The sequence below is a fragment of the Erpetoichthys calabaricus genome, chromosome 1 (genome assembly GCF_900747795.2).
Source record: "Erpetoichthys calabaricus chromosome 1, fErpCal1.3, whole genome shotgun sequence".
Classification (NCBI taxonomy): Eukaryota; Metazoa; Chordata; class Cladistia; order Polypteriformes; family Polypteridae; genus Erpetoichthys; species Erpetoichthys calabaricus.
Window position 1 is genome coordinate 317,193,073 of NC_041394.2, and position 12,531 is coordinate 317,205,603.

The 12,531-nt window shown below is 39.1% G+C and overlaps 1 protein-coding gene across 6 annotated transcripts in view; it reads left to right on the forward strand.

Moving 5' to 3' along the window:
* dennd5b (DENN/MADD domain containing 5B) overlaps positions 1–12,531 on the forward strand; it is a 323,422-nt gene that overhangs the window by 286,128 nt on the left and 24,763 nt on the right. For all 6 annotated transcript variants that reach the window (XM_051928951.1, XM_028817827.2, XM_028817798.2 and 3 more), the window contains 5 exons: positions 509–627; positions 1,476–1,663; positions 3,837–3,919; positions 5,024–5,150; positions 10,972–11,146. In XM_051928951.1, coding sequence (XP_051784911.1) covers positions 509–627; positions 1,476–1,663; positions 3,837–3,919; positions 5,024–5,150; positions 10,972–11,146 — 692 coding nt within the window. The remainder of the gene's footprint in view (positions 1–508; positions 628–1,475; positions 1,664–3,836; positions 3,920–5,023; positions 5,151–10,971; positions 11,147–12,531) is intronic.

Sequence of the window (12,531 nt, forward strand, 5' to 3'; positions counted from 1 at the left end):
GCAGAACCTGTTAGCCTACTGTAGGCAGTGTAAGCACCATTGATCTACTATATGACACACTGATCAAATCACATAAGCTTCTAGTGCACTTGCAAATGATAAATACAAAAAAGAATGGATTAATACAAAGTAAGCTTCAAGATAATATTAAAACAGGCGTAAAGAGCATGTAATTGTTCTTGAATTGTATTTATGATAGGTAAATAGGGAAAATAAGTGAGTAAGTATAATGCTTAAATATTTGTTTAAGTTCCATATTCTTACTTAGAGCTTTCCTTTTATTTCTTACTACTGAAACATGATTGAATCTTCTATAACTATCATTTTTTTACCAGCTTTCAGCTTTACAGTTTTTATAGTTGGTATTTCTGCAGGACAAAACAAGCTTCAGTTTAAAACAAGTAGTATATAATATGGTATCTTCCATAATTAAGATATGAGGAATTCCTGAAAGAAAAAATGAATGGTACCATATATTGAACATTTTATGTCATCTTTTCTATTGCAGTGTCAAAATCTGGGAAAGCTTACCACAGCCCAAATTGGGCATGACAACTCTGGCATCTTGGCAAAGTGGCTTGTGGATTGTGTCATGGTTAGAAATGAAATCTCTGGACATACATACAAGTAAGATGGGTACCTCTGTAGTAAAGCTGTAATGATGTGCTAGGGGGTCCTGTATTTCTTGATTTATTACGAGTAATACATTTTTTTATGTTTATCTATGCTGTATACACATGATATATTTACATATAATTTATAAGTGATATTTTACAGGAAATAACAGTTGGAGGGCGGCACGGTGGCGCAGTGGGTAGCGCTGCTGCCTCGCAGTTGGGAGACCTGGGGACCCGGGTTCGCTTCCCGGGTCCTCCCTGCGTGGAGTTTGCATGTTCTCCCCGTGTCTGCGTGGGTTTCCTCCGGGTGCTCCGGTTTCCTCCCACAATCCAAAGACATGCAGGTTAGGTGGATTGGCGATTCTAAATTGGCCCTAGTGTGTGCTTGGTGGGTGGGTGTGTTTGTGTGTGTCCTGCGGTGGGTTGGCACCCTGCCCAGGATTGGTTCCCTGCCTTGTGCCCTGTGTTGGCTGGGATTGGCTCCGGCAGACCCCCGTGACCCTGTGTTCGGATTCAGCGGGTTGGAAAATGGATGGATGGATGGATAACAGTTGGAGAATTTTAATTTGGTCAATATATTCATCACAGTATTTTCAGCAAAGGTTTGTATGGAGCAGTTGCTTCTGCAGGTAGAAATGGATACAGGGCAAGATCCAAATCAGAACAGGACAGTTTTAATAATTTCAGGTTTTGCCTTTTTAACTTGTAATGTGATAGTAAATCAAAGTGGTTTAAATCTGTATTATAAAGAGTAATGAAAGATTATCTTGAGCTTATTGTTTCTTGAACACCATCACTTTAATAACCTCACAATACCTCCTGCAAATCACCTACCTGATGCATTTCAAATCCTTGTAGGTTTCCATGTGGTCGATGGCTGGGGAAAGGGATTGATGATGGGAGTTTAGAAAGAATCTTGATTGGTGAGCTGATCATTCCATGTACTGATGAGGAGCTGGGCAAGCAGTGCAGGACCCCACCGCAGCAGCGCTCTCCAACACAGATCCGGCGGCTTAGCATTACTTCATTAGGAGGGAGAAACAACAGTAAGGCCCATTTGGAATTCTTGGAAAAAAATGCATCCTTTGGTTTTGATTTACATTGTCTGTAAATAAACCGTAGTTACAACTTGTAATACAACATAATACAGTTGGGTGGTATTCCCAAATTAAACTGTTTATCAACAAAGTGTCTTTAGATATATTTGGGCATATATTCTTATTCACTTTTAGAATGAAACTGAAGCACACTACAGAGATGCAGTCAGTTTTCTGCTGGAGTAATCTTTCCCCTTTTCTAATCACCAGCACTCCTTTTTTGCAGCTTGATTTGATATCACATTGAGTTTAATGACTCATTGTTAACCAGCTATCTATTTTATGAAAATGTTAGAGGTGTGCTCTAAGTTACCAATGCATAATCATTTTTGGTTACTTGACTGATAGCATTACTTCTGTGTTGTATTTATGTTGGTAACCTTTGGCAATATTTTTGACCCCCTCCCCCCTTATTTTTATGTTCCCCTTACCTGCCATTAATCCTTATAGATGGACGTGCAGGTTACTTTTGTAGATGATAGACTAAAGGTAGAAAGTGTGTTATAGTTATTGCAGCAAGTTTTTACAGGAGTCTTCTGTTTCAGCAATGCCTTCCCTCATACAGACTTCCATGCTGACCGTGATTTGCTCCTGCTCTTTGTACAGCTGGCCAAACTGATTCAAAAAGGCTGGAAGGTTAGGGGGGAAACCAATAACCCAGTGGTCACTCTAACAGAGTTTCAGAAGCCATCTGTTAAGATGGGATAACCTGTCGGAGGAAGGATAAATATCTCAGTCAGCAGGACTCCATGAATCACATCTTTATGCTACAGTGGCTAGATGGAAGCCACTTTTCAGTAAAAGGCATATGACAACATTTAACAGACTGTGAGTGCATGAGGCAAAAATTGAATTCTTGTGCAGAACTCTAAGCACTATGTCTTGCGGAGATGAGGCACTGCTCATCATCTGCCTAATACCATCACTGCACTGAAGCATGGTGATGGTGTCATTATGCTGTTGAGGTGCTTCTCAGCAGTAGGGACAGGGACATCCTTGAAGAGAACTTGCTCCAGAGTGCTTGTGACCTCAGACTGAGGACAGTGGTTCACCTTTCAGCATGAAGCATACATCTAAGACAACTGGAGTAACTTTAAGATAAGTCTCTGGCTATCCTTGAGTGGCCCAGCCAAACCCCGACTTAAAACCCCATAGTACATCTGTGGAGAAACAGGAAGATGGCAGTTTACAGAGGCTTCCTATAATAGAGTTTGAGAGGAAATGCCAGGAAGAATGGCAGAATGAAGGAAGTGTACAAAGTTCACAGAGACCTGCCCACAACAACTCAAAACTATAATTCCTACCAAAGGGGCTTCAACAAAGTACCAAATTAAGGGTCTAAATACTAACATGAATGAGAAATGTCAGATTTTGATTTTTAACAAATTCGCAAACCTTTCTGAAAACAGGACTATAAAAAATATACGCCAGTTCTCAGATCATCAAAGCATATGAATGATTTCCTCCTGTTAATACTTACTGAACTTGTAAAAAAACATCTAATTAGCCAGAAGGGAAGGCCAGTTTTAGAGAAGTCTAGGAGAATATGAAGCTGGGAATGACTGAAGATGTTCCACGTCCTTGTTGAAGGGATTCGTCTTTTTCTGTCTGCGTTTTGCTTGTTTTTGTGTGTGTGAGAGCCACATACACAAGCCACATCTGTCAAGGAAGGACAAAAGATATTTATACACTGTTTTCTTGGTCCAGGACAGTACAAGAGTGACCCATTACACTTGTGACACACCACATTAGTGTTGCATTATGGCACTAAGATTCTGTGGAGATTTTTGTTTATTGTAATGTTTTATGTGCATAGGTGTGTTCCATTAAAATTACTTCTTCTATTAAAACATGGAACAGAACCTGGGTGATGGGAGAATTTCACACACATGTTAGTATTTTTTACATAGAGAAAAGAAACTCTCTGGAATGAACTGCCAAGTCATGTGATTCCCTGCAGAATTCAAATTTTGTCTGGAAGGAATGCAAAATCTAAGCGAATAGAGACTGATACACAGTGTTGGCCGGGATTGCTTTTTGTTCTCATTTACTACAAATCATTTATTACAAATACAATTGTTTTGATTTATGATAACCACAAACGTACCCTCTCTCATTACAGAGCTGAATGCTGCCCAGATTCAAGAGGCAGTTGGGGAGGCAGTGAATAACATTGTGAAGCATTTCCACAAGCCAGAAAAGGAGGTACAGATGTTTTACTGCTGATTTTCTGTGGCAATACTGACTCTGAAAATTATTTCATAGTGATGGCCCATTATTCCAACTGCCTGTTTGATATTGGCCAATATGCCAGTATAGAATTACAAGCTATCATATTACTATAGTATTAAAAAGTGACATTGATTTAATTTGTAAAGCACTCACCTCCCTCATATATTGTGCACTTAGCCAATATTTGGCATAAGCTGCCTCTGTGAACCATTTCTTTATTGTTATTCTTATGTTCTTTATTGATTTTTTTTTTTGCTTTATTAACATAACTGTCTTATTTATACATTAGCCATTACATGTTAATGAATGCTGTATACTGTTTTTAATTCTTAGCCATGTTTAACAAGCAGTGTTAATTTCACTTCATTGTCCTAGGGCAGTTCTGCTGTGTTTTTATGTAGTCTAGAAATCACATTAAAATAAAAGCTTTCCTCCATGAGGGTGCTGTGCTATATTGAGCGTTACTTTTTAGTAGCTGCTGTTCATTTAGCTTTCACTGTTGCATAAACACAGCTAAGCCAATATTATTGACAGCAGTTAAACTTGTTTATAGATTACATAAAAGTATTTAATACCGTCCTTATTGACTTTTCGTTAGCTAACCAAAATAATCAAACTAATGTACAAATGTCGTGTCTCGTTAGGAGCACAAGCCAGAATAATGTAATCCGAACGCATAGGTCAGTTTGTGTATGCTCTGAGAACCCTATACCTGGTGAAATGTCCATTGTTTATTAATAATGTTATTAGCAAATAATTTGAGATGAACTAATATTTACTTTGGAGTACATTTGATGAGGACTGTGTTGCCTGTTCCTGCTATTTTCACGTGTTTTTCTTTATTTTCTTTATATTTATATTTTCTTTAGTGTCTTTATTTAACCTTAAAAACTATTGTGGGTTTTTTTTAGATAGATAGATAGAACTTTATTTGTCTCAAGGGGGAAATTTATACACTGGAGCATCTAAAGAGAGGTTCTATATAAACACGGGGAATGTTTTCACAGTAAAGTTGAAAGAGAGAATGCAGTGTGCTAATGATCAATATCCTGGAATCAATTTCATTCTTCCCTATAGAGAGGAAGCCTCACAATATTGCTCTGTGGTGAAAATGGCCTGGTATCTGCACTGGAACAGTTTTTCTACCATGGATTTAAATCATCCAGAATTTTCCAGAAAAATGTTTTTATCTGGGACTTTGTAGGTAAGTGAAAGTTTTAAGTGTAATGGAACCCTTGAAAACCTCCATATTTCAGCATTCTTAATAAGATATTTTTCTTAACAAAACCGACAGTCACTTTTTGGGTCCTTGGGAGGACTGTGAAATTCACTGGCAAAAATATATGAAAAATGAGTATATAACAGGTGGGATGTTTCTTGTTGTAACCCTTCATACTTAAAGAAAAGCCAAGGAAGAGTTTGAACAATATTGTGTTTACTAACCAAAAAGAACACTGAGAGGAGTAAGCAAAGGCAGAACACAAAGTGCAAATAAACAGAAGGAATGCACAAACCCTGTTGTCACTCTGAGACTACTGACACAGGACTTAAACCTCAGTCTGTCAATGGGGCAACATGCTGGCCATCTCCAAAAATGGCCTCTTTCCTCCTCCCTTACCCAGTTCATCTACTCTAAAATCAAAGTTCTATAATGTTTAAGCTGGATTTAAACCCCCTTCTGTGGTCACTTCCAAGGTCAGGGCTATGGTACTTTTGCTCACATAAACAGGACGCTGCTGCTCTCTTTCATGATTCCTAACAGTCTGAGCTTAAGTTTGACCGTCCCCTTACCTAATGGTGCACTTTTCTGCCAAGTTGCCGACAGAAAATCTTCTAAGCTGTGGCTTAAAATCTTCTGTCAACATTTCTCCCTGACCTCACTCTTTACCTGGTCAGTGGACTTTAGGATTTTGAAATCTCCTACCCTCTATTATCTTGGTGGAAATTAATATGTTTAGGCTGCACCTCACTCTGCCCAGCAGTGGTTACCCTTACCTATGTGCTTTACATGGTCTGCGCCCCGTATCTGCATGTGACTTCCCACATTGCCATGCTGGGCTACTCTGTTCTTAGTTACGAGCCTCTCTCTTTCTCAGCTAGAGTTCTTCATGACTTAGTGGTACAATAACAAATTATGGATTAAATGATTTGGTTTGGTTTTTGCCTTGCACCTCATGACCCTGAAACTGGGTTATGTGGTTTGAGAATAATAGGTTGCTGTTATTTTTTAGAGAAACATCTTGGCTTTTTTAACTAGATATTGTGTTGACTAAGTACTAGGGTGTTGTACCGTGTTAGCCATTATGAATGTAGAGAAAAGCCAAGCAAAATGACACATTTTATTGGCTAACTAAAAAGATTAAAATATAGAAGCTTTCAAGGCAACTCAGGCCCCTTCTTCAGGCAAGATGACTAATAAATGATAATGTTTCATAACAAGTGTTCAAGTTCACTGTCATGTGCACACAATATATTAAAATTCTTAAATATACTGTATATTTCCTATCAACTAGTAACGGTAGTATGATACCAAAAATAGGCAGTAAATATGACATCATACATTAAATAAATTAGATGAAATATTCAATAAACACTTGTGTACCTGTCAGTGTGAGTGGCTTTATGACCTGTAGATAAAACTGCCCCAAAACTGAATGGTGTGAGTGCTAATAGTCCTGAACCATTTGCAGAGAGAAAAGAGAATGTGCAGGATGGCTGAGGTCTTTAATAATATGAAAATCAGTTCAGTTTATTCTTTTTCAATAGCTCTCTTTATTGAGTGAGCACTATGACAAGTTCTCAGGGAAAAGGCAATTGCCGACATCTACAAAAAAAGAGTACATAAACGCACAAAATAGTCTGAAACTGATTGACACTAACATTTTATTGTATTTATTAAGCTATTGTTTGCCTTTTTCAGATTGCATGTGTTATAGCCCTGAACAGAAAGAAGCTGTGTGCCAGTAATATTTTAAGCCATCTTCACCACCCTCTGTAGTGCTTTAGGGTCCTGAGTTGACCAGGTGCCAGTGAGAATGGATGCCACACACAATGCAGCCATGGCAGGTGATGGTCATGAATGGCGATATCCTGACCCTGCAATCAGTAGTTAGCCCTCTGCATGACAGCCAAGGTGTGTTACACCCAATATACACTGCGCACAATTATTAGGCCAATGATATTCGTCAGGATTCACTTTATTGATGAACAGATACAATGCTGTCAGTCAATCCAAATTTTGTTTTTCATCAAACCTGAATGTTTAACAAAGGAAAAGTGAGTTTTGTCTTTCTTAGAGGAAGTATAAGTGGGTGCAATTATTAGGCAACTAAATTAGAAACCATTGTTTTCCTCATGTGCTTTTTTTACACTCAAATTTTGCAGCAAGTGCAACAAGTAAGTAACATAAAATGACATATAACAATTAACAAATTACATTTTTAGCCATTCAAAAATATTCAGTGACCTTTATAGCTCTCTCTCCTTTTCAATAACTGCCAAGAGTTTCCACCTCCATTGAGTCTGTCAGTTTCTTGTTCTGTTCACAATGAACTTACACTGCGGCAGCAGTTGCCTCCCAATTGCTGTTCAAACGGGTGTATTGTCATGCCTCTGTAAATCTCACATTTAAGAAAATCCCACACATTTTCAGTAGGAGATTAGGTGAGGATGGGGACCAGGTCATTATTCAGTCATCTTTGATGCCTTTGCTGGCTAGCCAGGCAGTGGAGTACTTGGATGGATGTGGCGGTGCATTGTCCTGCATAAACATCATGGCTTTCTTGAATGCAGCTGACCACTGGTTGAATAAGCTATCTTGCAGAGACTGGCAGTAGGTTTGGAAGTTGATTTTCATTCCCTCTTCAATCTGAAAAGGTGTACAAGTGTACCGCCGTCCCGGAAAAACAACTAAACCCAGAGTTGCTGCACGATCAGAAAACCGCTAGGGAAAAGCAGTTTGTTATTAAAAATCTTTCAGGGTAACGTGACCAACGCTCATCCTTATATTTGACCCCTCACCACATGCCCCAGATCAGCATCAGACAATAAGCATTACCACGATGAAAAAGAGAAAAAAAATATACGTATATATTTACATATACAGTAGACAGAAAAAACAAACAAGTACCTAACAAGAACCAAAAACAACCTTCCACAGATTAGGGGGCGAGATGTTCCTGAGCAAGATGTAAAGTGGAAGCCTCATGGATTACGCCGGCAGACCAAGCCAATAACAAAAAAGTTCTGTCCTAGCGGTCCCAAAGAGTCGATTGGCCTGGAGAAACCAAAAAAGTCCGTCTTCAGAGACGCGTCTCCCTTGTATCGCCAAGTGAGAAAAAAAAAACTTCTTCCAGCAGGTGTATTCTTGGCGCTACTTTGTTGCTTCTGCTTACTCCACCACACGATTTCTCTCTCTCTCCCCCTTCTTTTCCAGTTAAAAGTCGTCCTGTCCGTGTTGTGTCCTCCCCCTTAAAGGTGTATTATCAGTAACTCATTTCTTGAAGTGCACCCTAAGGAGCTGCAAACTGACAACGGGACAATAGCACATGTGGCACCCACTACACAAGTATATCCTTAATGATAGCAGCCCATGCCAGTTATCCCCTCCCCAGTCTTGCTGGAGCCTGACTCGAACAGGTGTACTGTGTCCATCAGTGGTCCAGCCACGGGCCTGCCAATGGCCCACCCGTTTGGCCTGTCAAGGTTCGCTCTCACTTTCTCTGTCCACAAAACCTTCGAAAAATGAGTCTTCAGGTATTTCCTGGCCCAGTCTTGACTTAACTTGTGAATCTTATTCAGTGGTCGTCATGTTTCAGCATTCTTTATCTTAGCCATGTCTCTGAGCAGTTGACACCTTGTACTTCTGGACACTCCAGGTAGATGGCACTGGAGGCTAATGAGTTCCACGTAGCTTAATGTTTAATTATTCTCAAGTCGTTTGCAGTTAATTTACATTTTTTCTTTTCCATGTGTTTATTTTTTGTGACCCTGCTGACTATTTGTAACAAAATGTGTGATTGTCCAGTGGTCACCACTCAATGCACTTTCCAGAGTGTTGCATCTGTCTGAAAGGCATTTTACAATTTGTTTTTTTGCTTTTCAACATAAGTTAAATCTTTTTTTTTGGCTGATTTCACCTGAGGTAACGAAGATGCCTGATAATTATGCACACAAGGTGTTAATCACTTTAAGCCACACCTTCCCTCATTAAACAGTTACAAATCCCCTGAAATAATTACATCCAACAAGCATTCAGGTTTAAATGGTTTAGAATTTGAAAATGTACAGAAATAATGATAAGGGCAAAAAACTGACTTGCTTAATAATTGTACCCCACAGTCTATACCAGGGGTCTCCAACACGTTGCTTGCAAGCTACCGGTAGCTCGCAGCCCCTTTCCAAGTAGCTTGCCAAAGGGTTAATGAATCCTGCATAAATTTGAAAACTTGATTAGTCAAATTATGGGCAATCCTTCCAAAAAATCATATCACGATCGTTTTAACACAAAATCACAATCCACAATCTGAATTGCAATCTATCTTTTCAATGTGGCATACACTTAAGAGAATTTCCGGACTCAAACTCATCAAGACCTAAGTAACACTTTATTTTAAATATCAAACAAAGTTGAATTCAATTGTTCTCTCGGTCGCTAACTAAGTGGAGTTAAGGAACACACCCTGAAGCTGGCGAGTGAGTGAGGAAGGCCCATCTGCTCTTCCTGCTGTATGGATCTCAGATTCTCGCAAAGAAATCGGTACGTCAAGCAAACTATGATACATAGCAAAATGAGAGAAGTCGCAAAATCAAGAAATTGATTTGAAATAAGATATAAGAATAAACATCATATTGAAATAAGATATAAGAATAAACATCAGAAAACATGAGTAGCTCTCTGCAATTTTCATTTTGTAAAAGTAGCTCTCAGGGGAAAAATGGTTGGAGACCCCTGGTCTAGACTGTAAGTGATGGTCACATCATGAAATTTAAAGCTACTGAACCCCTCTTTCTCCACAGCATCCAAACGATGTAGATGTCAGTGCAGTCTGCCTTCTGTTTAGTGAGGTCTACCACCAGTTAGTTGTACTGTACTGGAATATGTTAATTTTTGAGCTTTCTAGAATTTCCTCATTTCTTTTAACATGCCATTATACTTCAAAATAGCGGATTATCTTCTATCTACATAGAATTCTATCTATCTAGGAAGTGGTGGAGTTTTTCTTTTTAGCAGGGTGATTATGCCATCTAGTGGATATAAATGTATCCATCCATTCCTGTACAGTAAAGGAAATAACTGAACAGCTTGAGAAGCAGATTGAAACATAGAGTAGCAGAGAGGTGCCTGCCGATTTATAGTAGCACATGAGCTGCTATGAATTACATAATAATAATAATGATGATGATGCATTGCTGTTCAGCTGGACAAGCACTAGTGGTCTGTGTGATTTTGGTATTTTCCGCTAGTGTCCTGCAAATACCTCAAATGTTAATTTGTACACTTACCAGTAAATTTACAGTATAGACCAAAAAAAATGACATAATGAAGAGTTGAGTAGTGATACAAGTTTGTTTCATGAATAAGTACTGTGTTTTTCAATTATTACACTGATTTGTTTTATTCAAGTAGAGGGCCACTCTCTTAACTGTTACTCCAGTGGTTAGCAATCTAGTTCACACAGGGCCAAATTGGAATTCAGTTTATCTAACCTGCAGACCTTTGGGGCAGTGAGAGGAAAACAGATATACCTTCGTACCACCCAACAATAGTCATATGCTATAGATAAATGTTTTTTCCAAGGGCTCAGCAGTTCATGCTAATTTAAATATCTTGTAAACTGATAATTATGAATATCGATTTCTGTATTTGAAAAGTGAAAACAATTACATTTATAAATAAAACAAAACCAAAATGCTATTGAGACCTACTCTGGATCACTCTTTTAGACCTCAAAAGTAAAGCTGAATTTAATTTGCACTCATTGTTTCTGTAATGATGTTCTGAATTTTCCTCTTTTATTTCACAGAAAAAGCAGCAGCCTTTTTTGAATCAGGTGATCAAATAGAGGAGGCTGAGACTGGAGTGGAGTCATTAAGACCTACAAGCAAGATATTCTGCCAGTATGCGACTGCTATCAATGTAACACCCCGTAACATTGGAAAGGATGGAAAGTTCCAGCTGCTTGTTTGTCTTGGGGCAAGGTGAGCGTTAAAATGCAGAATGGTTATGGGTGAACTCTCATATATCACTTGTGACATTTGTTGCCAAAGCCAAGGGGTGTTTTATTAGATTTCCTTTTCTCTATAAAGGATTTAACCTATAGAGAGCCTCTGTGCTTTGTAATATATGACGTATATTTTATATGTGGTTGAAATAATTTACTGTGAAATAATGCAAAGAGTACGCGACACGTCTTTCGCCCTAATTCTGGGCTCATCAGGCGTACACACTCACTGCACTCCCTTACGGGAATCAAACCTCGGACGTCAGCGCTAGAGGCAAAGCCCCTAACGTTGCGCCACGGCGTGTGGTTCGTTCATTTGACAGCATGTAGATCGGGGTAATTACATTCACGGCATTCGTAGTCTGAATCACAATCTGATTGTATGGGTGGTTACCTACAAGGTAACGCTTGTGGTTGGTCAGCAAGTCGGCTAACATTATTTAACAGTAAACTATTCCAACCATTCTATGATCTGCTTCTCGCAACTGAAAGAGGGCACGTGGCGGATGTTAGCCGACTTGCTGACCAACCACAAGAGTTACCTGGTAGGTAACCACCCATACAATCAGATTGTGGTTCAGAATACGAATGCAGTGAATATATATATATATATATATATATATATATATCTGGAAGAGAAGGTCTGTGATACGGTTTGCATATTTGCAGTTGGAGATCCACGAAGGGAGAAAAAACGAATCACGTATCCTAAAATAGTTTTATTCCTGAGCTTTCAACCCCTATCAGGGGTCTTCATCAGAGGATAATGCTTAGACTTACAAGAATCAAAGGCAATATATAGCAACACATTCAGTGGGGGGGGGGGATGGGTGGAGGTGACTAAGTCAGTATGTCGGGGGGGGGGGGGGTTGTATAGTTTAATTATTGTGTACATGTACTTCTTAAGTTGGCATATGCTGGATTTATGTCCAAGTGTTTGTTGATGGCGTTTTCATCTGATAGCCAAGACTCGGCCAACTCTCTGGCACTTTTAGTGCTGGCCTTAATATATATATATAAATAATGTGTGTGTGTGTATGTATGTATGTTCCAGCATCACTTCCGAATGGCTGGAGCGATTTTCATAAAACTTGGTACATGTTTCTCATTGGACAACTAAAAATACTGTAGGGTGAAATCAACCCTATCCCACCCCCTTCTGGGTAGGGTGGAGGGTGATTTTGCGATCTTGTATGCATGTTATCATCCAGTTGATACTCGGAATGACCACCAGAGGGCGAACTGGAGGTGACTGCCAGCATTCTTTATGTTTGAGCAGCACCGCGCCCCTGTTGCTTTTGAAATTCAATAGAGTTGCAAGCATCAACTGGATGATAACAGACATACAAGACTGCAAGACAT